Source organism: Macadamia integrifolia, chromosome 7, assembly GCF_013358625.1.
Source record: "Macadamia integrifolia cultivar HAES 741 chromosome 7, SCU_Mint_v3, whole genome shotgun sequence".
NCBI classification, from domain to species: Eukaryota; Viridiplantae; Streptophyta; class Magnoliopsida; order Proteales; family Proteaceae; genus Macadamia; species Macadamia integrifolia.
The window spans coordinates 800,361-827,646 of NC_056563.1; the positions used below are offsets into that span (position 1 = coordinate 800,361).

The 27,286-nt window shown below is 38.9% G+C and overlaps 1 protein-coding gene across 1 annotated transcript; it reads right to left on the reverse strand.

Moving 5' to 3' along the window:
- Positions 1–21,079: 21,079 nt before the first annotated feature.
- On the reverse strand, positions 21,080–22,968 carry LOC122083194 (probable N-acetyltransferase HLS1). The gene is made up of 3 exons (XM_042650907.1): positions 22,674–22,968; positions 22,419–22,567; positions 21,080–21,977 (listed from the first exon to the last, which is right to left on the reverse strand). The coding sequence occupies exons 1-3, from the start codon at positions 22,887–22,889 to the stop codon at positions 21,110–21,112; spliced, it is 1,233 nt and encodes a 410-aa protein (XP_042506841.1). The 5' UTR covers positions 22,890–22,968; the 3' UTR covers positions 21,080–21,109.
- Between the last annotated feature and the right edge of the window lie 4,318 nt (positions 22,969–27,286).

Below are 27,286 nucleotides of genomic sequence, written 5' to 3' on the forward strand. Positions count from 1 at the left end.
TAGAATCTATAATAGGAAAATGGGATTGGGTTAATGTAAAAGCCTTAAGGAGTTAAAAGCCAAACAAAGAAAGTATTAAAAAGGATTGCATTTAAATGTTGCATTCATGGCATGCGTGAGAGTTGATAAAAGGTAATTAAGTTGGTGTTATAACCTATCGCGTACTAGTTTGACGAAATTTCGGCAGCATAACGGCGTAAAATGGGATTTCCAAAAAAATTTACACACAGACGCTTGATAAACAACAGATATATAATATAACAATGATCAAAAAGTAACAATAGACATCACAACCAAACTACACAATAATTCAACGTATAAATTCATCACAAACCACTATCAAACACATTATCCCACAAATAATTCCAGATTCAGTGCAAATACAAGGAATGAGAAAAGAAATGAAATATATAACAAGGTCCAATAAAAGGAAACAGATAAGAAGCTGGTGTGGGCGAGCTAAACCCTCACTGGTCATCCTCGTCGTCATCTATGATCACTACGTTCGCCGGAGGTCTAGAGTTGACGTCGAGGTGATGGTCGTAGTAGTCAAACCTCGCGTTCACCAGCCGTACCTCCCTCCGTAGTCAGCCAAAATCTACTGACATGGCGTTGGCCGTGGTGCTCAAGTCCTGGCCCAGTTGGAGAAAGGAGTTCTCCAAAGTAGCCTGCCTCTCCAGGATGCGTTCCTCCCTAGAAGCACTCTCGTCCAGCCTTCGTAGCAGCTGATTTTGGCCATCCTTCAAGGCCCGCATGGTGGACATCATGCCCTCAAAATCGTATGCACCACTCTCAGGTGGTGGAGCTCTATGCTGTGAGGTTGCAGCTCTGGAGAAGCCAGGATCGGGACCTCTCGACTCCTGAAGCACCTCCTCAGGGATGTCATCACCCACCAGGTCATCCTCCTCATCCCGAGGAACATAGTCCTCATCCTCCTCGCTGGACTCCTCCTCCATGAGAACATCCTCCATAGGGGCAACCCTCCTATCCCTACCTCTCTGAGCTCCTGCTCTCGGAGGCGTATCCATAAGGGTGTGGAGACCCATCCTCAAGAGGTTACCCCTGTCAAACTTATCCGCCGGAGTCTTCCCCTCCTCGCCACTCAGGTCCACCCCGAAGAACTCGAATAACCTAGTGAGGATCCTACCATAAGGGAATCCTCCATCCTCAGGGTGGGAAGTATGGTGCTCCATCGTCTTGAGGATGATGTATGGCAGGCACAAGTGCTCGACACCTCCCTCTACGGTCGTGTATATGCAGAAAGCGATGAAGGCCGCCATGAAGTCCACCTGGTTCCGATGACCTCCTCTGGGGAGCAAGTTGAACTGGACCAAACGGGCGAACACACGAACCTTGGGGTAGAAGGATGTCTCGGACTCCGGACGGGCACTGCTGCCACAGATGGGCTCGTAGATGTAGTCCGACGTCTCCAAACTCATGAATGGTCCCAGGGGCTTACTCCTGGGAGGACTGTAGTAACGATGCCCAGCTGCTGAGATGCCTAAGATGCTGGCCAAGGTATCCATGGTCAGCTGGATGTCCACCCCCTTCACCAAGCTGACTATGGTGTACTCCCCGTACTGGTAAGAAACCTCCAAGTTGCAGTAGAACCTGTGAACTAGCTACTCGTAGCATGGATGGTCTACGTGGAGGATAGACTCCCAGCCTAGTGCTGAGAACCTCTCCTGAAGCCGAGCCTTGTGGAAGTCATCGACTACCACGGTCTTCTCCATCATTACCGACCTCTTCAGGAAAGCCAGCCAGTTGGTTGCTGCCTCTGCACTGTGGAAGAGCTCCTTATCATAGTCCGAAGGGTCAAATCGGGCAGGTCCGAGTCTCCCTGTGTGGAGGGCTGGAGAGCTGATTCCCGCACTCTTTCGCTTAGAAGCGGTAGTCTTACGTCGAGTGCCAGAGGATGAGGGCCCCTTGCCGGTGCGAGATGACATCCTGGCAAGAAAAGAGGAAAGCAGGGTGAGTAAGGAAAAGAGAATGACAATAGAGAGATGGGTGAGCAATAAGAGAAAGCCCCGAAACTCAAATTTTCTCGCAAAAATAGAAAATGCGACAAGCGAGGAATGATAGGGAGCCTCTGACCAAATGCACGGTAAGTGACGAAGCAGAGTCATGGTAAAACAACAATATGATAGAAAGGGGCATATGTAACATGAGAGGATTCAAGTTTCAATGCACAAATTCATTCACAATGGAGAAAAACTTGAAACTATGGGTCTAAGACGGAAATGCCATGGTAGCGAGATCATGAACATGCAAAAAACATACTCTAATAGACTATGGAGGTCCACAAATACCAAGTATGTAAAGGAAAAATCAAGGAAACCCAACACAAAAGAGGGGTTTTCATGGGAAGACATGGGGATTCCAAGCATAAGGGACATTTCATGAATTCTATAGTATGTTAAGCACAAATCAAGTGTAATGCATCACAAATGAATCATTAATTGGAGAAAAAGAGCGAGAATTGAAGAAATCCCCAAATTTGAGAAAAATAAGGCACGATTTGGGGTTTTTCTCAAAATGGGGAGATAAATCCTAACAAACTAGAAATGACCACAAGAGAAACATCATAATCACATGGAAACGCAATTCTATGGAAAGAAATATGGAAAGAGAGCCTAGATTAAAGTCTACACATGGATTTTACCCCCCAAGTAAATATTTCTGAGAAAAATGGAAGAAAAACTTACTTGGAAGTGGGAGAGTTGAATCTTCGCAAGAAGCACCGGGTTGATGAGTGGAATCGCGAGTGGAAGCGCCGAGGATACCTCCAAGATCACCCAAGGAAGAGAGGGAGAGAGAGAAAGAGGAAGGGAAGGAGATAAGACAGAACAGGGCTTAAGTGCCCTGTTCGTGTTTTTCACTCGGCCAGGACTGGCGGGCCATCCTGCCCGCCGGTGCAGCCCACCGGTTGAGGAAACTTGGGGAAAAATGGAAATTTTTTTTATGATATAAATATTATTAATATAATGTATTGATTTTGTCATTACTCTTATAATTGCGTGTCATGGTCAAGTAGGACCATTGACATATTTGTCGGAGCACCGGCTTTGTATCTTAGAATTAAGTTGCGGTTGGTTGCAGACTATCATACACTACAATAACCTATGTGATGGCATATACTTGTGTGTCAAAATCAATTCTATGGTGGTTAACCAATGTGGTGCATGATATGTTCCAGGTACAGGGATACGATGGTACGTACTAGATCCGGTAGCAATGCCCAAGGTACCTCGCGTGGTCCTCGTTCGGTCGATCGACCATCGAATCCCAGGAGGTCCCGCTTTGTGGGGAAAACCTCACCTCCACCACCTCCAGAGACCCTCGGTCAGGGTGGGGCACATGGGGACCCACCTATGACTACACTCCCAGACCCTCCACCGGTTATTACTCCGGGAGATGTTGCTACCATAATTCAGTAATCACAACAGGCTTTTCAGCAACAAATGCTTTAACAACAGTAAGCATTTATGACTGCTATTCAGCAACAATTGGACCTTTCTCAATCGGGTCATCCTCCCCGGATACTTACTCCACATGACCCGCCTGTAGGGTCGGGAATGGGACCACAAGTGGGAGGTACACCTCCAATTCCACCATTCAGTGTTCCTCAGTATGGGGTGCCTCCTCCATACTCTTACTATCCGGTTTATGCTCCTAACTTCCCGCCGACGAATAATACGTCAAAGGTAGTGGAGTCATTCAAGAGGAACTTACCACCTGTATTCTCTAAGGTGGGGAGTGATCCTCTGGAACCGGACCAATGGATCCAAGAACTAGAGAAAATATTTGAGGTGCTTGAGTGCACAGACGCACAGAAACTCATTTGTGCTGGGTTGCAACTCAAGAAGGAGGCAAATTCTTGGTGGCAAGCCTCTAAGCCCATATTGTTGGCTGCCCATCCAGAACCCACTTGGGAACAGTTCAAGGAGTTGTTCTTGGACAACCATAATCCACGCAGCTTCAGAGACCGCAAGGAGACTGAGTTTATGGCTTTAACTCAAGGAGGTAAGACTGTCCTTGAGTACCAACAACAATTTGAGAGCTTGTTCCATTTTGCCCCAAGGCATATGAGGACAGCTGAAGAGAAGGCTGCGAGATTCCTAAAAGGCCTAAAAGCATCCATTGGGTCTGTACTTGAGGTCTTGGATTTGACTGACTATGGCCAGATTGTGTAGAAGTCCAAGACCATGGAGGATAAGCAAAGAGGAGAACAATCCCTCACCTTTGGATTGTGGAAGAGAACAAACCCATTTCCGGATATGGGGAACTCCTCCAAGGCATACCGCGGATCGTACAGTTCTGGGCCTATGTATAGGCAGCCCTATAGGCCATCTGGCTACCCTCCTAGACCAGCTGGTGGTTCGGGTTCCACCTCTTTTCGCCCGAACACTGGTGCGGCACCTACAGCTCTAAGGCCACCTCGACCTCCATCTGCAACGGGTCAAGTGCAGAGGGGCCCCGCCCCAGCCCGACATCTCAGATTCGTTGCTTCAACTGCCATTCATATGGGCATTATGCAAAATACTGTCGGGTCAGACCAGCCTTGCCCTCCAGTCAGCCCTCTGCGTACCGACCTCCCTTAGCTCGGGGGAATCAACCGCAGGGAAGGATGTATGCTCTATCAGCCGAGGAAGCTGAGGCCAGTACAGAAGTAGTAGCAGGTACATTTTAAATTAAGAAATTCATTATGATTAATATTGATGACCTGCTAAAATTATATGCATTGTTACACTAGGTATCCTACCCATATCAGGCATACCAGCCTATGTTTTATTCGATTCAGGAGCTACTCATTCATTCGCATCTAAGAGATTTACAGAGAAACTTGGGATGTCACCCAGGATCCTAGATCACGGAATGATTGTTAGTATGCCTACGGGTAAAGTTACACAGTTGAAGGAGGTGTATGGGCTGTGCCCAGTGGAGATTAGTGGGAAGAATTTTGAGGCACAACTCATTAAGTTCAATATGCAGAATTTTGATGTTATATTGGGTATGGATTGGTTGTCGGCTCATCGAGCTAATGTGATGTGTGCTGAAAAGCTGATTAGGGTGACAGATGACGAAGGGAAAGAATTGGTATACCGAGCAGATAAAATGAAACGGGTGAGGAAGGTCCTTGTCTCCGCTCTTCAAGCGGTAAAATTGCTTAAAAATGGATGTCAGGGTTACTTAGCATCGGTACTTGATGTTTATGCAAGGATTACACCTCTAGAAGAGGTAAAGGTGGTTAAAGAGTTTCCCGACGTTTTCCCAGATGATCTGATGCATTTACCACCTGATAGAGAGTTGGAGTTTGCCATAGATTTGACTCCTGGAGCAGCTCTAGTATCTAAGGCTCCATACAGGATGGCACCAGCTGAATTGAAGGAGTTGCAGATGCAGTTGCAGGAATTATTGGAAAAGGGGTTTATTCGCCCAAGTGTTTCACCTTGGGGTGCCCCAGTATTGTTTGTCAAGAAGAAGGATGGCAGCTTGCGTATGTGCATAGATTACCGAGAGTTGAATAAACTAACCATTAAGAACCGGTATCCATTGCCACGCATTGATGATTTATTTGACCAACTGCAGAGTGCCAGGGTATTTTCAAAGATAGACCTTCGATCAGGCTATTATCATCTCAAGATAAAGAGCAGCGATATACCCAAGACAACATTTAGGACTCGGTATGGTCACTATGAGTACCTAGTGTTATCTTTCGGGTTAACCAATGCACCGGCAGCATTCATGGATTTAATGAATCGAGTATTTCATGATGTACTCGATAAATGGGTAATTATTTTTATTGATGACATCTTGATCTACACCAAGACAGAAGAGGAGCACACTCAGCACTTGAGAATGGTGTTACAGAGGTTGAGAGAACAACAGTTGTTTGCCAAGTACAACAAGTGTGAATTCTGGCTTGAACAAGTTGGATTCCTGGGGCACGTAGTGTCTAAGGCCGGAATCGAAGTAGATCCCAATAAGGTGAAAGCAGTAGTAGAATGGGAATGCCCCAAGAATGGCACTGAAATTAGAAGCTTCTTGGGTTTGGCTGGATACTACCAGCATTTCATTAAGAATTTCGCCCGAATCTCAGCACCAATGACTAAATTAACCAAAAAGGGTGTGAAATTTGACTGGGCAGAGGAATGTGAGAAGAGTTTCCAGGAATTGAAGAAGAGGTTGGTGTCGGCCCCTGTGTTGACCATCCCTGAAGGCACAGGTGGAATGACAGTCTACACTGATGCTTCCAAAGTTGGTTTGGGTTGCGTTCTCATACAACGTGGTAAAGTAATAGCGTATGCATCCCGACAACTAAAGGAGTATGAGAAGAACTACCCCACTCATGACTTAGAACTAGCCGCAGTCCTTTTTGCCCTTAAGATTTGGCAACATTATTTGTACGGGGAGAAGTGTGAAATATATAGTGATCACAAAAGTCTGAAGTACTTCTTCACCAAGAAGGATTTGAACATGAGACAGAGGAGATGGCTTGAGCTCATGAAGGATTACAACTGCAACATTCAGTATCATCTCGGCAAGGCAAATGTAGTGGCAGATGCGTTGAGTCGGAAGGCACAGACTGTGTCACTCTCATGCTTAGCAGTCAGCCCACCACTCGTGCAAGAGCCGATGCTAATGGATGAAGCCCTCTTATATGAAGGAGAAACCTTAGAATTGGAACGTCAACCAGAAAACCTTAAATGGTTAACTGTATCCTTGACGGCTCTACAGGTGCATCCGGCTATTAGGCAAGAGGTAATAATGAAACAACCTTTGGATCCTGAATTGTAGCGGATCAGAGTTAATGTTCAAGATCAAACAATGAACGACCCAGATTTTGTTTTAGCCAGTGATGGGGCATTGATGTTTCGAGGCAGATTGTGTGTACCCGATGATTTGGATATACAAGACAAGATAGTGCGAGAAGCACATAGCTCCGAGTACTCACTCCACCCAGGAAGTACAAAGATGTACAAAGACCTCAAACAAAATTACTGGTGGCCAAGCATGAAAGTCACAATAGCTCTGTATGTGGCGACTTGTCTCACATGCCAAAAAGTAAAAGCTGCGAGGCATCGACCTTATGGTACTCTTCAGCCACCCCCAGTACCAGAATGGAAGTGGGAGAGGATTACAATGGACTTCGTCACCGGACTACCATGTACACCTAAGGGAATGGACGCGATATGGGTGATCGTTGATCGGCTTACCAAGACTGCTCATTTCATTCCCATCAAGACCAAGTTCTCTATGGCCAAACTAGCACAACTTTACATGGACAACATAGTGTGCTTACATGGAGTGCCAGTGAGCATTGTATCAGATAGGGACCCAAGGTTCACTTCCAGATTTTGGAAAAGCTTACAGTGTGCCTTGGGATCACAATTGAATTTGAGTACTGCCTTCCACCCATAGACAGATGGTCAGTCGGAGCGAACCATACAGATATTAGAGGACATGCTCAGGGCATGTACAATGGAGATGAGTGGCAGTTGGGAAGAATATATACCTCTTATGGAGTTTGCCTATAACAACAGTTACCAAGCTACAATTGGGATGGCTCCGTATGAGGCGTTATATGGCAGAAAATACAGAACTCCTTTGTATTGGGATGAGGTAGGTGAACGTCGAATGTTAGAGTCTGAGATGATACAGATGACTTGTGACAAAGTCGACGTTATTCGAGAATGGATTAAAGCAGCTCAGTCCCGACAAAAGAGCTATGCGGACACCTGCAGAAAAGACATCGAATTTCAGCCAGGAGAAAAGGTATTTCTCAAGATCTCTCCTACTAAAGGGTTGCAAAGGTTTCACAGAAAGGGGAAGTTGAGCCCAAGATACATTGGACCATTTGAGATCTTATCCCGGGTTGGCTCAGTAGCCTACATGCTTGCCTTGCCACCTTCACTTGGGGATGTTCATAATGTATTCCATGTATCCATGCTGAAGCGATACGTCTATGACCTCTCATGTATTACCCGTGGAGCCAGAATACCTTGAAGCTGACATGACCTATACAGAGCAGCCAACTGAAATTTTGGATCGAAAGGTGAAAACCCTTCGCAACCGCTCCATTTCCTATGTAAAGGTGCGATGGGCTAATCATTCACTTGAAGAGGCATCCTGGGAGAAAGAGGATGAAATGCGAGCCAAGTACCCTCATCTTTTTTATCAACCAAGTACGCAATTTCGAGGACAAAATTTTTCAGAAGGGGGGTAAATGTAATACCCTACTTCTTAAACCCGGTCTGATTTCACGGTTGACCCGGTTTAACTATACAGGACCCGAACCGGAGAGAGTTAGAGCGGGTTCCTTATGGACTATAATGGCAAGGGTGACCTTAAACACCAGCTGGCCTGACAAGTCCAAGCCAGTGCCAGAAGAGACGAGAGTACCCAAGCCGTGTACATGCACCTATCATAAGGCCATGTACGGATAAAGTAGGTATTGTAGCCGTATATTAAGGTGTATACGTATATTACATCGTATGCCTGGGGTGGGGTTCGCGCCGAGGCCCGAACTCTGTCAAAATCCCAAGTTTTGGCCCTCAGGTGGGCGGATAGGTGGGTGCATCCACCCACCTGAGCGACCCATCCATGTGAACTATTTAGTTATTTAAGAAGTATATATATAGCATTTATGATTTTCTTTTCTTTTCATTTATGACACTCGTACGTTGGTGAGGATAGTAAAAGGAGAGAGAAAAGAAAGGGAAGAAGAAGGGAAGAGAAGGAAGAGGAAGAAGAGAAGGATTTCAGCGGCGCCAAAGCTTGATCTTCCCATTCCGGCGCCGGAAGAGTGATCTTCAACACTAGATCTACATTTAGAGGTAAGCAAAGTTGGGTTCCTTAAACATTCACCATACCCAAGTAAAACCCTTGATTCGAGTAGGGTTTCTTGAGATCTTGTAAATCCCCTTTGAAATGATGAATCTAAGGTGTAATAGATGATTTATGTGTTGATCTTGAAGTATTTGAAGAGGTATTGACAAGGTTGGAGAAGCATTGTGGGTTTGAAGTGATTTTGAGGGTTTGAAGGTGTTCTTGAGCAAAGAAGGTAAGATGGCTTTCCATCACTTGAATCTAACCTAGATCTAGGTTAGAACCATCCTATAAGACATTGAAAGTGTGAAGAATGGGTTGGGAAAATCCCCATTTGAATCCCCAAAGAATGGAGGAAGTTGGGAAGAAACAGCAGTTGTTCCGCCAAGACCGGTGGGTAAGACCGGTGGGCACCCGCCTGAGAGGGCAGGGCCTTCGGGCACAATCGGCGGGCTAACCGGTGGGCTAGATCGGTGGGCCAACCAACGGGCCAACCTGCCCGCCGGTCCAGATAGGTGGGCTGTCTGACCCACCTGTGAGGCCCCGAAGGTGATTTTTACGTCCGATTGGACCCAAATCGGACGTGTGACCTCCTTTTAGGGTTCTAAACATGATCGTGTCATTGAATCATGTTAATTTTGATTTCAAAATGGTGAAGTACTAACCCCGCTCAATCATGTTAGGTTCACCAAATCCTACGCGTCTTGCACCGGATCTCACCCGTACCGAACGGGAATCCTTGTACACTACAGGTAAGTGGGGAGAGGACATTTGGCCTTGTTTCAATGCAATTTTTGGCTTTCATTTAATTGTATCTAGTCTAGTCATGCCATCATGAAAATGCTATGTAGATTAGTCATCCTCACATTGTTATGCATGTGTGCTATGTTTACTTTCTAAATGCCAAGTGATGAGATGCTTATGTGATGAATGTTGACATCATTGTGCATAATGCATTAATAGGCTAGATGTCGTAGTCGGCTTGGACACGAGTGCATTGGTGGCCCGTGGTATGGGACGCGGTGGCACTATGCAATCGTACTGTTGTCATATAGGAGCATGCGATTTAGGACTTTCACCATCCTGTGCTATGACCCTTCCCAATAGGGGTTAAGGTGTTGGGTTACCATTTGGGGGGAAGCAGTGGTCGCGGTTGTCGGGTCACTATGGCGGTTAGACATAACGCCTAGCGGGTCATTAGGACAGTCCCCGGTGGTATATTCAAGAGGGCCAATCGTACTGCTTTTAAATTGCTGGAGTCAGCACCTTTAATTTCAGTCATTTACTTTTCTGTTGAGAGCCGGTGGTCGGCATGTTTTTACTTTCTGAGTACTCACAGTGGGCCTTCTCCAACAGCCCTATGGGCGTATCGCGGGATGGAGTTCACGGCTCGTACCCGGAGTATACGCGCACTGTGGCTGTAGTAGCACTAAACCAAAGACTTAGTAATGTTGCTTAGGTGGATGTGATTTAAAATGTATTGCATAACATGTAGTGCATATGGTTGTGATTTGTTGTGTGGGCTGCTGTGTGGTCCATCTTTCCACTTACTAAGCTAGTGAGCTCATCCCATGTGTGCACCTCTTTTAGATGATTTTGTAGGTCATCCACCAGATGAGCACGGGACGGGTCCCACGGTTGAGTTCCCTGAAGAGGATGGGTGGGCCCCTGAGGAGTTAGAGCACGGCACTGATTGCTCGTGCGAGAGTTGTGCTGCGGGACCGTAGTTTTGATGCCGAGCTGAGCTCCATTTCTGATGCCGAGCTGAGCTCCACTTTTGATACCGAGCCGAGCTCTACCTTGTAAAGCCGAGCTGGGCTTAACCTTTGGTATCGAGCTGAGCTCTAGGTTCTGATACCGAGCCGAGATGTATACTCTGATTTTGATGATTTCTTTTATGTACTGGATATGTGAATTGTACTTTTATTGTGTAAATATCATGCCTTCGGGCCCACATGTATATAACTATTGTATCACAATTCGGGTATCAAGTATTATGGGAATATTCACAGGTAAACCTAGTCTTCTGCTGATCTGATAAGCTTTTATTAGTTGTGTGTATGCTGTGGTGGAATACAGTATCAGATGATCCTGGCAGGTTTGGGTTAACCGGTGTTAACCCGGTCACTGGCCTGGTTCGGCGTGAACGGGGTGTGACAGTTAGCGTCCCACTCGAACTCAACTTCTAGAGTCATACTCACACTCAACAACCTCTCCTACATTGTACGCATTTTCATTGAGCACAAACTCTAGAGACTACTTGCAGTCCAAGACTACCTCATGAGACAACAGAGTTGTAATATGACTCTCACATGTAATAATAGACTTTCTATCTATTACTCACATATGTTAACAGAGTCCTACCCTATTACTATTAGAGTTTGAGTCTAGTTTGTCTATAACTCAATAACTGTAATCTCTATATAAGAGCACCATTGTACACTCATTAAAGTTAATGCCAATATACAATTTCAACAAACATCAACATCTTCTCCTGCTTTTTCATTGCGAAAAGCTCTCAGTTTAGCATACCATGAGTTAGGACCTTCATTTTCCGAGAACATTTTGCTTTAGAGAAGCAGCAGCAGCAGCAGCAGCTAGTGGGTGGGAGGGAAAGAAGAGGAGGGCAAGAAGGCCTTATGAAGCTTAGATTGAGCAGAGATATACTTATTAGGTTCCTATTCAATAAAAGATCAAATAAGAAACTGAAGTGAGAGAGAGAGAGATTATATAACAAAGGAAACGTGGGGAATAGGGAACCACCATCAGTGGAAATCAGGAGATTTTGGAGAGATTTAACATGATGATTTGCCTTGGAAGTTTTACCGGGAAAAAAAAAACAAAAGATTTGCCTTGGAAGATTCCAATTATCAAAGACCGAAATGAAAACGAGAGAGAGAGAGAGAGAGAGAGAGAGATTGTGTACAACTACCAGTACTTCCCACTATTGTTCTTTTTTGTTTTTTGGTCTTTGAATAGAGTCCTACTTAAAACATAAAGCCTTCCCATGCATATGGAAGAAAAATAGAATATTCTAATAGAGAAATGTCCATAGTGATAATCTTTTCTAGGTTTCTGGGGAAAACTCATGTTTATGGACATCCACATAGCCCAAGGCATATCTATCAATTCTTTTCAAAGTCTCTAGCTTCCTGGCCATGCACTCTTACTTTAGAAGGCAATTAGTTACCAGTGAAGTTAGATAAATTATTCCCAAGCAAAGTGGCCTACTCACTACTCAGTTCAAATGTGGTCCATGGATTTCTATCACATTGATGGTCCCCTCCACATCGTGCTTAACTGATCATCTGCTCCTTTTTTTATCTTTCCATTTATATATATATATATATATATATATATATGCAAGTGAGACTCTCTCTCTCTCTCTTTCTTTCTTCTTCTTCTACTTTTTTTTTTTCTTTTTGTATAAAAACAGGAAGAATGCTGTTTGCTAATGAAAACCAATCTCCTCCTGCACATAGAATTAACTAATGTCAATTTTCATTTTTGTTTTTATTCCTCCAACTCCAAGGCTCCAAATATGGAAAATAGAAAGATAGTGAAACCCTAAAAAGTGTGACATGAACTCAAAACTTTGAATTAGTTATGTATAAACTCTTTTGAGCTGGCTGAGTGGTAGCTCACATGACCATGGTCTGTTCTCCTTAGTTGCCAACACGTGTAGTGAATATTTCTTCCCCAACATGATTGATGAGATATATACTATATAGAGTGGGAAATTAGTGAATCCACTAAGAGGAAGAAGACTTATTTGTTTTGGTATTAGTGCTTATCATGTGCTCCTCTGATGGTCGCTTGAGCAATTTGCCTTCGCATGGTAAAAGGAAATTATTAGAAAATAAAAAAAGGCATCAACAAGAGTGAGATACATTAGTAATTTGTAGTATAGAATTTTTTATTTTTTTATATTTATGTATAAAGTGTTAAGTATTTATGTATATCAACATGACATTTTTTAATATTATAAGTCATCATTATGCTTAGGAAAGTATAGCGTTTCACTATTTATCATTTGATAATACGTGGGTTGGTCAATGTAATAGAGGACCAGATAAGCATCTCATTGGTGTAATTTCAGCTTAAAATGAGTAGAAGAAGTAACTAAAATTACAAAATATGCCACTTTATATATTATATTCTTCTTCCTTTGATGCATTTTGGTAATTTTATCAAAAACTTGATTTCAAGTTTGAGCAATTTTCCTTGTTTATTAGATTAAAATTTGATCATTGAGATGCATATGAGGTCTTCTATCATATAGACTAACTCAATATACTGCAAGTAAAAAATTTTTAACCGTTATATTTCACTTGGCTTACTGATGCCTAGAAAGACCCAATAAATAACAGATGTTATGGAAAGCATTTTATTTATTACAAGAGATTTGTTTGATTATTAAGTATGTTTGATCTCTAAATATTGTTATTTATAAGAGAACCTACTATATATGTTACCTTTCTTCGAATATTGTGTTTCAGGTAATTCTATCCTTCCTTTTCCTAGCCTTCCCATAACATATTGTGTAAAAGGATGTTAAAGGAGGAAAATAGTGAGGAATATAGCAATGTTATAAGAGGACTTGATAGAAAACACAAAAATATATTTTATATATAATGTGGAGGACAAATTACTTCTGGCCTTCCCTTAATATATAATTGGGTGGAAGTGTTATGGAATACCCATGAGAGGATACTTACAAAAGATCATATGGCATCAAACATCTGTCACATAGATCATCTTAGTAATTTACCTTTAGTATTCTATTAGAGGGTTAGTATCCAGAGAGAGAGAGAGAGAGAGAGAGAGAGAGAGAGAGATGTGATTAAAGAATCTTCCACGTGGAAGGCCAAAAGAGGGAGGAATTTTCCAGTTTCATACTTCACTAGATACCTAGTGGTTTATAATCCAACTAGCTAACCCTTACATGACAACATGATGCCCTCCATTTAATGTAGAATCTTTTTGTAATTAAAAAATGGTGAAGTGAGAAGTTGTAATATTCTTTAGATTGCATTTGTCTTATTTTTAAAAATTATTATTTAATATAATAATAAAAAAGATTTTCAAAATAATTTATAAATGACTTTTCATTATGTTATTATAAAAATTTTATATTTTTGTAATAGGTATTTGAAATGATATGATTGGCCCCATAAGAAAAAAGTGATACTAAAAGCTAGGGATGTAAATGGTTAGTTAACAATCAGTATTCATCTATGTTCGAATTTGTTTAGGGATTTTCAAATCTATAATTTTGGGTTTTGAACAATAACTGAATCCCTCTGAAAGATAAAGATTCAGATTCAAATATTTCTATTTTGGGTCGGATAATATCCGGCTAATTAATTATTCTAGTGTAAAATGTGATTAATTTAATTACTTTTTAAAATATAAATATATTACTATATTATACTTATCATAAACAATTTTATAAGGATATTTTGGTAATATACCTAACCCTAAAGTCCTGGCTCAAATCCTAACCATAGAGTCCATAATCATAACAAGAAGGAGACTAGGAATGTGAAGAACAATAGAGCATTACTGTAACGCCCCGGCCCTATTAACCTTGCACAATATTGCCTTCTTTAGCCCATGGGCCTCAAGGCTTTAAAACTTATTATGCCATATTAAAGAGGCTAGAGGTTATTAACTAGCCCAGTAATCTCTCCTTAGGTGATGTGGGAATAAAGTTTGCAGACTCTTACCGATCTCCCAAACCCCCTGGTACTTGTCGTATTCTTGGTGAGGATACATCACCGATCTCTCAGGCTGGTTTGGTACTTGCTGTATTCTTGGGTCGTCATAATTACCTTTAGACTATGAATGTAGGGTTGGTCCATTGTAGTGGGAATCATGCTCTGCCTTGTCCTATGATGAGATATAGGGTTGGGGCTCATTGTAGAAGGGATATTATGGAATGAATTTTGCATTACTATTATTTTTTTGGTTGGCCATATGTATAAGTAAACATTTTGTAATGCCATGTTATATATATGTACTCCATTAATCCACCGTCTACCGAAGAAGATTGTCACTGGGCAGCAATTTATTTTCAATGAAATCAGTGATCAGAGATGGAATTCCATAATTGATATACGTCAAATTAATTACTAATCAGATAGTTTATCAAATCGCATGATTACCAGATAGTCGATAAATTCGGTTCATAGTAGTGAACCAGAGCTGAATCCGTTTGCATCCCTACTAAAAACATAGTTGGAAAACTAAGGCATTGTTTGATAACATTTCTGCTATTTCTAGACCGTTTGCATCCCTATCAAAAGCATAGTTGGAAAACGAAGGCACAGTTTGATAACATTTTTGTTGTTTCTGTGTCTAGAAACAGCAGAAACTGCTTTTCACGTTTTCAGAAACAAAAAAGAATTTTTTGGTGTTTGATAAACCTATTTCTCGAGACGTTTTTTGCAAACATAATGCCACTAAAAAACTCAATAGTATCATCGGATGCCCAAAAGGAAGAGAGAAGGTTCGGTCGCTTTCTTTTTAAGTTTAAATAGTGGAGAGATTTACCGGGCACAACAATTTTTTTTTTTTCTCTCTCAAATTCGTTTCTAGAAATGATGAAACAAGTCCGACTTGTTTTGTCAGAGTCGTTTCTGGAATTGTAAATAGGCATAAATTTTGATTTATGTTTCTAGAAATGGATGAAACAAAACAACTTTATCAAATGATTTTTAGGTTGTTTCTCCGTTTTTGGGAACAAGAAAAGGTAGAAACGGAACATTGTCGAACGGTGACAATATTTCTGCTATCTTTGCTTCTAGAAACAGCAGAAACTAAAAACAGCAGAAACGGCTTTTCATGTTTTCAAAAACAAAAACGGATTTTTTAGTGTTTGATAAACCTATTTCTCGAAATGTTTTTTACAGACATAATGCCACTAAAAAACCCAATAGTATCATCAGATGTCCAAAAGGGAGAGAGAGTTCAGTTACCTCTTTTTAGGTTTAAATAGCTGAGAGATTTATCGGGCACAACAACCTTTTTTCTCTCTCAAATTCATTTTTATAAACGACGAAACAAGTCCGACTTGTTTTGTCAAAATCGTTTCAAGAATTATAAATAGGCATAAATTTTGATTTATGTTTCTAGAAAAAGGTGAAACGGAATAACTTTATCAAGCACTTTTTAGATTATTTATCTGTTTCTGGGAACAAAAAAATGCAGAAACAGCAGAAACGGAACATCGTCAAATAGTGCCTAAGTTTTGACTTAGTCAAGTCAGCTAGTTAAGTAAAAAAATTGTAAAATTATTCATATAATTAAATGTGCATATATTATTATTGAATTATATGTGATTCTCCCTTCTTCTTCTTCTTTTTAATATATTTTAATGTATTTTCTGATATTTTTATTAATTTAAGGGTGCAAGAACCCCGCTGATCTGGCATAGGAAACGCTAGATGTGTGTGTCAAAAGGAGGGCGTGTAAGAGCATCTTCAGTGCACAACAAGGGGATAGCGAAGTCTTTTTATGCCTAGCTCAATCTGAGCATTGTCTACGCTAAACTAACATGGTTCTTTTTCCCTTAATTTATATATATATATATATATTTAAAATAAAAAAACCTTTTTATTTTAAGACGAATCGAGTCACTGGCTTTTTTTTAAATTAAGACGAATCGAGTTAGAAAAACCTTTTTCCAAGTATGATTTAAAGGGAAAAATAGTAAAGTAATGACTTTTTTTCTTCCACCAACCTTGGTTCCCTTTTAGTAAATAAGATATTAAAAAAAAAAAAAAGATTATTATTACAATAAAAATAATGGACATAACCCATTCAACAACCACAAGAAAAGAACACCTTTAGGGATGGTTTTTTTTTCTTTCCTTAGCCAAAATACATCCCTATTGATATTGTAGGGAACCAAGGAGGGGATTTCCACCTGTTATTATGAAATACCATTCAATGTACACTAGGGCATAATGACGCTCTACAATCTTAGTTAAAATATCTTCTGGTATCATACAATTGCATGAAAAAATAATACCATCTTCAAAGAACTGTTCCAACCTCCCATTGTAGAAGTACAATGGAAGGCCAGAGACGTGAATTCGTAAGAGTCTCAGAATTATTGTCCCCTCTGGAAAACCCATGATTTTATCATAGGTAAATGGTGGAATAGATATGATCGGCCATAAAGATAAGGTGTGGCACAAACTCTAAGAGCATGTTTGACTCTTTTTTTTTTTGCTAACGACGGGTATCCAGGCTTTCGGCTTGACTAGTCCCACCGGTTCATACTGACCCCACAATCGCATGGATCGGGTCATATCAGGATTGAATGAGAATCATTTAATTTTCATTTAAAGCAGTAAAGAACACTAAACACCCTATGTGAGTGATCTAAAATGTGCCTAATGAGAGTCAAGAGTAGGTCTGACTCATGGTTTATTTTGATGTTTGCAAAAATAAAGGATTGTCTTTTTCTGGTGAAGAAAATAAAGTATTGTCAAATTTTAATAAATCGCATGGAACTCTTAACTTCGTTTTTTGTTAAATTATTTAAAATAGTAGATGGGTTAATGTTGTTGAATGTGCCCTAGTGGTTATCGGGCATGACTAGAAATCTTGTGGGCTCTGCGTGCGCAGGTTCGAATCCTACCGTTCACATTGTATAAAAATTTTCCTGTGATGCATATTGGTAATGACGATTGATCACGGATATTTTTAGAAGTGACATGAATATAGATTTTTCGAAGAACAAAGACCCAGCTGATCTCTTTTGGTGATTGTTCTTGAAAGTTGTTCTATTTTTACTGTTGATTTTTATGTCTTATCATTTTTTATTTTTTGTTTGTTCTATTTATTTTTCTGATTCATGTTGGATTCATGTAGTCAATCCCATTTAATTGAGATAAGATTACGATTATTGTTATTATTGTACACCCTGATAATAATTGTTGATCGTTTTTATAAATCCCTAAAATATAAACCTTAAAACCTAATTCCTAAACTTTAAACCTAAAGCCTAATTCCAAAACTTTTCCTAAGCCATAATTCTAACCACTAAGCCCGAAACCCTCAACCTTATCCCTAAGCCCAAAATCCTAGACCCTACTCCTGAACCCTAAACCCTAAACACTTTCTTTATAAGCTATATATCACTATTTTTTTTTTTAATAATTTTTAATATAATTAAATGTAATTTCTTATAAATTATTAATGCTTTAATAAATATATTAAAATTTCTATAGTTCAAGACAATTAAAGCAAGATTAATAGAAGCCCAGTTAAAGCTTAGAATCGAACCGAGTCCACTAGATTAGATAAATAAGCGATTGCGGTGCAAGTCAAAACGCACAAAAGGCCTAGTTAGGTTCGACCGTGCCTGATCGGTTTGAATGCTCTACCTAAAAGGCAATGTGGCCTCCACACCAACATGGGGTTCCAAACGGAAAGCAACGTTTCACAATTTGTTTTTGATAAGGTTTTGTTGGTACAATGACCTAATGCATATGCATTCATCGCACTTGATGTGGTGTGGGTCCCAACTGACTATTGATTGCTTATTAGTTTATAGTCAATAGTTTTCCTTCCTTAATCAAGGAAGGAAAAGGGAGAGTCGCCACCTAATAAAGGCCTGGGACCATCTTTTGAAAGGCAAGAGCTGATTGACTCTAAACTCAAAGATTTGATGAAAAATTAATGTAAAAGTTAAGTTACGAAGGTGAGAAGCTGCTATAGACCCACTCCACTAGCTAAAAATTAACATTCTTACTAGGCACTAGAATATAATGCATTCTTCCAAAATTTATATCCTAATCGACATGTGTCACTATTTTAACACTACAAATGTACTCTACAAGAATTAGGGAGAATTTCATATTAAACCTCCACTTACATATTGCATCCAATTAAAAATTCTTCTTAAATGCTACTTTAACCCTACTCATGCTTTATTATAACTACTTTAATTAAAACTAATTAATTGATTAATCAAAGTGATCATGCAAGCTAATTTAGTTGCAGTATAATAATTACAGTACTTTAATCTAACAACACTACACTACATTATCCTACTCTAAACTACAAACTATACACAATAGTTCTGCTCTGCAGTGCACTACTCTATAGTACAGTAAACTATCCTACACTATTTTACAATACAAAAATTGTAGAGAAGGAAAAAGAAATTACCTTACTTCAACCTTTGATTAGGGTCGAGAAGGGAGGTCCCATCACTACAAAACACAAATCCAAAGACGGTCAAGACCTAAAGCCTAATCCCAAAAATATAAACTTTAAAACCTAAATCCTAAACTTTAAACCTAAAGCCTAATTCCAAAACTTTTCCTAAGCCATAATTCTAACCCCTAAGCCCGAAACCCTCAACCTTATCCCTAAGCCCAAAATCCTAGACCCTACTCTTGAACCCTAAACCCTAAACACTTTCTTTATAAGCTATATATCACTATTTTTTTTTAATAATTTTTAATATAATTAAATGTAATTTCTTATAAATTATTAATGCTTTAATAAATATATTAAATTTTCTATAGTTCAAGACAATTAAAGCAAGATTAATAGAAGCCCAGTTAAAGCTTAGAATCGAACCGAGTCCACTAGATTAGATAAATAAGCGATTGCAGTGCAAGTCAAAACGCACAAAAGGCCTAGTTAGGTTCGACCGTGCCTGATCGGTTTGAATGCTCTACCTAAGAGGCAATGTGGCCTCTACACCAGCATGGGGTTCCAAACGGAAAGCAACGTCTCACGATTTGTTTTTGATAAGGTTTTGTAGGTACAATGATCTAATGCATATGCATTCATCGCACTTGATGTGGTGTGGGTCCCAACTGACTATTGATTGCTTACTAGTTTATAGTCAATAGTTTTCCTTCCTTGATTGAGGAAGGGAAAGGGAGAGTCGCCACCTAATAAAGGCTTGGGACCATCTTTTAAAAGGCAAGAACTGATTGACTCTAAACTCAAGGATTTGATGAAAAATTAATGTAAAAGTTAAGTTATGAAGGTGAGAATGTGCTATAGACCCACTCCACAAGCTAAAAATTAACCTTCTTACTAGGCACTAGAATATAATGCATTCTTCCAAAATTTATATCCTAATCGACATGTGTCACTATTTTAACACTACAAATGTACGCTACAAGAATTAGGGAGTATTTCATATTAAACCTCCACTTACATATTCCATCTAATTAAAAATTCTTGTTAAATGCTACTTTAACCCTACTCATGCTTTATTATAACTACTTTAATTAAAAATAATTAATTGATTAATCAAAGTAATCATGCAAGCTAATTTAGTTGCAGTATAATAATTACAATACTTTAATCTAACAACACTACACTACATTATCATACTCTAAATTACAAACTCTACACAATAGTTCTATTCTACAGTACACTACTCTATAGTACAGTAAACTATCCTACATTATTCTACAATTCAAAAATTATAGAGAAGAAAAAGGAAATTACCTTACTTCAACCTTTGATTAGGGTCGAGAAGGGAGGGTCCCATCACTACAAAACACAAATCCAAAGACAGTCAAGGCCTTCGTTTGAGGCTCTCTCTCTCTCTCTCTCTCTCTCTCTCTCTCTCGTATATTAGCCTCCTAATGGACTCCCAGAAGAGGAATTTTTGGAACTTGCCTCAAATGGCAAGAAATGGGAGTAATTTATAAGGTTTTCATAATGAGAAATGGGAAAATTCTGCCCAATGGGGGACTATTTCTCTCCGCACAGTACATATTTGTTTAGCGAGGTGGACTAAAAATTTACAGTGCGACCTGCTAAAATTGACCAATGAAAACACATGATAGGGAATCAAAGATTAGTAAGGGTTTCAAGGTGAAGGGAAAACTGATTTTTATCCAATAAGATTGTATTAATCCCTTGAAAGGGAGATTGAGATGGTTTTTTTTTTTTTTTTAGGTAGAAGTGGGATTGAGATGGTTGTGGGAACTATACATCTAGGGAGATCCCCATATATACATAGGCCATTTGTATGATCCTTATCCAAGGCGACAAAAGATCCCAAGAGATATTTTACAAGGGAAGATTTTAAGATCATATTGAATGCGATTTTTGTTAAGACAAAATCTAGAAAATATGTTATCACCTATGAAAAGTTTTCAAATTTAAAAATAAGCAATAGAAAATTTGATGAATTTTATAGTGAAATTTTTTTTTTTTTTTTTTTTCGATTATTTTATATCGAAACAAACAAAGCCCGAATTTCTTTTTGTTAATTTTGCAATTAGAAAAATCAAAAATCTCGAGGGTCAAAGAAAATCACTGGTGAGGATGGAAGAGAAGTGATCCAATTAGGGACCCCACAAGTCTTGTCCTCATTCTCTACCGTTGATAATTTCTTGACACACCACAAGTCCTCAGCCCAAGAAAATCTCCTCCAATGTGGGACCGCTTCTCTCACTGGGTCCATCCTTCCTACCTCAGCCACGAGGGCCCCACATCCAGGATCATCACTGGCCATATTATGTGCAAATGTACATAGACTCTTCATAAGCCGCGAAGCACCCTTTTCTCCCTCCATGTGCAGTCCATATAAGTTATAAACCCCAAACGGCCGAAACACGTCCGGTATGGATGGTATCCTTAGCCATGGCATCCACGCGTCTAGTATTCGACTCCCAACGCATAACGCGTATTTTAGCGCAGATACTCCTTTTACCTGCAACTTGAACACTTCTTTACTGTTCCACACGCTCAAGATAGCAAAGCACGGTGGAAGGTGACCGGATTGTAGGTCCCACTTGTGAAGAGTTCCCTTGGGCAAGGCCATGAATGTGCCCAGGTTGAGTTTGTTTGAGAGAATTACGTCTATGTCCTTGGGGAAGAACTCCGAGTTTGCGAAGACTCGCCGATAGATTGACTCGGCGAGTTGCGGCGCGAGTTGGGCAATTGTGACTCCTCTGCCTATATGCTTGTAGTGTGCGTGCACCGGCTGGACAAGGACCGTAGGAGTGCGGAACTTGACATAGGCGCATTTTAGTGTGAAGAGGTTGATGGAGGCCTCGTTGGTGCAGTCCGTGGCCATGTATGCGTATTCAACACTTTCTTTCTTGCACCACTCCTCCAACTTCTCCACCAGCTTCGTCCCAATGCCCAAACGCCTGAGATAAAATAATTCCCCACAATTAGGAATCTGGCTCATTTTAGTAGATAAAACACTCTTTTGCTAACGTGCGCACTTATCTTGCTAACATGCACACTTATCTAAGTTACATTTTTTTTTTTTTGTATGCACTATTGAGTTTGATTATCCCCTTCAAACCCATCTTGACTTTTTCCTGTTCTCTTTAATTTTTAGGGAATCTAATCCTCCTCCTTTTGATGGTTTTATAATAATTAAAGGGATAAGGAAGATAATCTTCTGTCAGTCATTAGAGAGGAACCCACTTGGGAAGCTAAAATTGTTCTAAGAGAACTGATAGAGAGAAGCTATACCAGCTTTACTTCTCTCATGCATGATTCAAGGTGGGGGAATTGTCTTCATCAAGACAGGAACAGAAAATAATAAAGTATCCATTGAATGACAAAAGAGATGAGCTCACCTGTGTGTGGGCAATACACGCAGTCCAAGAATGTAAGCCACCTTCGCAAATATAGGGAAGTTACTCATTACCTTCTTCCCTCTCGTCACTGTCTTTATACATCCTCTTATCACCCCAACTATCTCTTTTCTTTCTCCATACTCTGCAACCTGATTTCCAGGAAAGATAAAGAAACAATCATATATAGATTAGAAACACGTGTGAATTGAAAAACCCAGAGGTTGAAGATTGTAGATGTTTAGGTTCTGATCATACCAACATGAGATTGGAAGGAGAGTGGCGGATGCGGCAAGTTGGATCGCCCATGAGATCAGTAGAGAGAGAAGGCTTTCCCTGCAACCCAAGCTCGCATCTTTTCTCCATCTCTTCCACAGCTTCTCTGTCTCTCTCCTTATCATACTCTCTTACTCTTACTTCTTCCATCTCTTCTACAGATGGAGCTTCCACTGTTTTTTGAGACTGCTTCCTCATAGTCTCTGAGACTTGTAGAGATTAATTAACCCTGAAGTTAAACCTCTTTCCAAGTCTCTCACTCTCTCAAGACCAGACAACTCGATCACTCCTTCCAATTCGATCTCTAATCTCAACCCATCTCGTTATTTATACTACCTTGATGACGTGGCAACTTTACAATTATTGGGTTCTTCTAGCCCATGTCCAAACCCCATCACGTACTCCTCACTACAATCATATTTAGTTTCCCAACTCTAAGGCCCAAGAAGGTGACGTAGACACGTGCACCCAAGGGTGGAGAATGCCTTTACCACTATTTTCTAAGAAATTTCTTTGAATACCTTAAATTTAATTTAGCTGTATTTATCAAAATTTTCTTGTATAGCATTTCTTTCTTTTTCTGATTCTTGCGTAAAACAAATTTTCATCTGTCTTTTTCTTTGAATTTTAAAAATTATTCAAAGGGAAAATGATATATGTGGATACTTTCCCATGCCAAGACACAAAATGGTGGGTCATATCCACAAGGTTTCCATACGCCCGAATTATTCAAATTTCTCTTTAATGACATATTTTTACAATTTTTTATGAAAAAAACCCGCACAATGGCAAATGCCTTATTCAAATTACATTTTAATTACATATTTTTTCAATTTTTTTTATTTAAAAAAAAAATCTCAACAATGCTAGATGCCCTATCACATTCCATGCTATGGACCCTAGTCACACTCTCTCCACATTAAATACCTTCTATATACGAACCATTTTTCACGACGTCTATTGATAGGAAACTATATTTTGACATTATGAGAAGTTTCTCATCTTTTTTTATTTACTTTTAGGTTTACCTTCTAAGTGTTGATGTATGATGTCTTGTATTCCATCGCAGTTTAATCCAAGGAGTACTGGTGTAGCATCTAGACAGGCAGGACGGCGGTCCGGATTAAGGTTTTTTCGCTATGTATTTGTAGCCAGGGTTTCTTTCTCTGTAATGCAAGCAATACTGAGAGGTGTGAGGACGAGCGTTGTAACCCTATTCTCCATTGATAGTGAAGCAGGATCTCATCTCACCTGGAACGTAGGCAACCTTGCCGAACCTCGTAAAATCCTTGTGCATTATTTGTTTTGTTTTTTCCATTAGCTTCTGCATCGTTTTAGGGTTGCATTTCTACACTAAGTATATATTGAGATGACTAAATTATATGTTATATAATTATTAATAATATACTATTAATTAAACTTTAACGTTCTTGTGGACGTATTGAATCATATGGTGCATATTTTCAAAAAAAAATTCATTGAATTAGTGGATTAATTAAAACATAAAATCATTCTAATATGTACTTAAGCTAAATTAATAAATAAATTAAATTGTTTGATCCAGAAAACATACACCAAATATCATACCTTATTGGATTGATGATGGCCACGTGAACTTTAGAATGAAAATACTAAAAGATACTAGAGCATTTCTAGGATTAAATTATCTTAATATATACATAAGATATATATATATATATATATATTTAAAAGTGGAAATAATGGAAATATGCCATTGAAGGATAATTTGAACATTTGAAAAGGAGAAAATTGGTATTATGTTATTTTATTTTTTTGAATGAACTATATATTAAAGGAAAAAAGTAAAACACAAAAAGTTCCTCAAAGGCTAGGTGAGGGAAAAGACTTCAACAAAAGAAAACAAAACAACCATTAAAAGAGATGCATCAAAAGTCAAGAAGGGGACAAAAACACTCAATAAAAAATAAAGAACTTAAAACGAGAGAGAAAGCAAAGAACAAGGATGATAATACATCAAAACTAAATGAAACACGAGGAAGATCCCAAGCATATGCAAGATGCCCATTTCTTATGGTCTAGGTACATAATACATTTGCCAAATATTTTATTTCTAACATCAAAACAATCAATGTCTTAAATTTTCTCAATTTATAAAATATAAAGTGAAAATCCATCTTTCTTTTTTTTTGCAATAAATATAATGAATCATTGCACCAAAAAACCAACTATCAAGAGTGTCATAGAAATAATAATAAAAAAAGTTTATTTAAAAAATGTGAGTAAGTAAATATAAGTTAAGTTTTAGAGACTCACATAAATCTTCCCCCCTTCCCCTCCCCTCCCCTCCCCTCCCCTCCCCTTCCCTTCCCTTTTTTTTTAACATAAATATTTTCTCTTGTCAAGAAGAACTTGCCTTGAAATTGGGCAGGATTGTTCTGGTGATAGATATTAACTCTCTTTTGCGCATGATGTTTGTGAAGATTAGTTGGTCAGGACTTTCATATATCTTTAGAAGGAGGCATGACCGTAAGATTATGATGAGTATCTAAATTATCTAAATGTCACCTATGATGTGACTGCACATGCGCAATGGTTTGGATTCTTCTGCTACGGATTTGTGCGAACTGACACGTGTTGGGTGGGGTGGAACTTTCTTGGGAAATGCTTGCTGACATGTCTATTCTCGACTTCTTTGAACATTGACAACGATGGACGAAAATGCAAACTAACGCTATTGGAATCTGAAAGGACAAACTTACCCCTCTTTGATGTAAAATAGAGATGTTCATATTCATGGAGAACAATAGTCTACCAATCAATGAAATGAGAAAAAAAAAATCTGATTGCGTGGCCCTGGGATCAGAGACAAGAGGGTGTGAAATTATCGTTTCACTTTTGTGAAGTAAAAAAAATTCCTTATATGTTGATGTCCACACGCACGATCTCATTGATCCTTACGTCAGTGTAGAAACCATATGATTAGGTAGCAATCTCTTGCCAAAGACTAAAAAAAATAAGGCCATGTTTTATAACATTTCATCTCTAAACTCAAATGCTTTTGCTAGTTTAGTTTTTTAATACTAGAATAATTAAAGAGACAAAGTATTGAAAATGAGTTTTAACAAAAGTTAAGAAGCAAAGCTTTTATTTAAATAAACAAATAAATATTTGCTAGTAGATTTTACATATAAGAATATAAATATAAGAACATATAAAGCAAAAAATATATGATAATAAGATTATTTTAAGAGGGAAAAAAAAAAAAAAGGAAGAGTGAGAATAAGGGTGGTAAAGCATCTTTTCTTCTAATGTTAAATATATATCTTTCACTAGTTAGATTTATGACAAGCAATTTGATCATATCTCCTTATATTTACATTATTTTTTTGGCCATGTAATGGAGGTTGATAGTCTGGAAACTACCAAATGGCAAGAGTGCATGGAACTCAAGGAGCTCTTGCATTGCCACTTAAGCTGCCATATGGAAGATTCCAAAACTACTAATCAACGGGACCATCCAGCATACCTGTTCTAGTTAATCACTGGAATCATTTATATGTAACCATAAAAAAATGCTAACTCACAGGTTCTTTGAGCCTCTTAAGCCTCACAATCTCATCATTAATTTCTTTGAAAAGTAAAATTTATATATATTTTAAGACTCACATTTTTATGAGGTACACGATGCTCAGATCCCATATGACTTGTTTGGATAGGAACATATTTGTTTTTTTATCCTTGGTAATAAAATTGATATTAACTATCAAAAAGGGAAAAAAAAGAAAATCTATGATGCTATGCAATTGGGGGAGGGGTAACATAACCATATAATTATATAAATTGGATGATTTCCAATTGGGCCAAGTAAGGACGGTCTTGCTATATAATTAGGGGTCATGCTTTCATCGCAAATAAGGGTGGTGGAACTAAACGGCATACGGGTGTGAGTGTGTGTATGTGTTTCTCCCTCGTCCCTTTTAAGAGTAGGTTGGCCATTAACCCTGCATTGCCTAGTAGGGGGCGTTGGAGGATAGATAAGTAAAAAAAAAAAAAAAAAAACTAAATGATAATATTTTGGGTTATCTTTGGTATGATTTCTCATAAACCATTTAATTTCTAGATCAGAACTTGTCATAGCTTTAAATGTAAAGTGCTTGGTATAATTTTTTAGCACTTTTTTCTTTTTCTAAGAATAGTAAATCTAAAAATGAGCATTTATGTTATGGGAGAGGGTTGGGTATGCCACTAATTTTCTTTGTGCTAGATGCTTAAGTGATGGGAGGCTAGGAAGGGAGAGAGTGCACAAACTGCATGTATTTTCCTTTAGCATTTGTATCTTATATGTGTCTTAATTAATGATAAGACATGAAGAAATCTCAATTAAGTATTGATGATATTGTGATGTTCGTTTTCTTTATTTCTTACATATAACTTTTATTTTTCTAATGTGATTGCCAAAATTTAGATTTTTTTCCCCCTCCAATAGAAGCATAACGAAAAGAAAAGGGCGGGTTTGAAAAGGTTATAAAAAAAAAATATTTGGATACACTAAATAGACTTATTCCCGGACTAGAAGATAAAATGAATCAATTCAAAAGCTTTAAACATATTCT

What these genes read in the sequence shown, in the direction of transcription:
- LOC122083194 (XM_042650907.1), bottom strand. Translation starts at nt 22,889, where the DNA reads ATGAGGAAGCAGTCTCAAAAAACAGTGGAAGCTCCATCTGTAGAAGAG. An exon ending in CTCCTTCCAATCTCATGTTG is followed by an intron (nt 22,568 to 22,673) that starts GTATGATCAGAA and finishes CCTGGAAATCAG; the next exon opens with GTTGCAGAGTATGGAGAAAG. An exon ending in CGTGTATTGCCCACACACAG is followed by an intron (nt 21,978 to 22,418) that starts GTGAGCTCATCT and finishes ATTTTATCTCAG; the next exon opens with GCGTTTGGGCATTGGGACGA.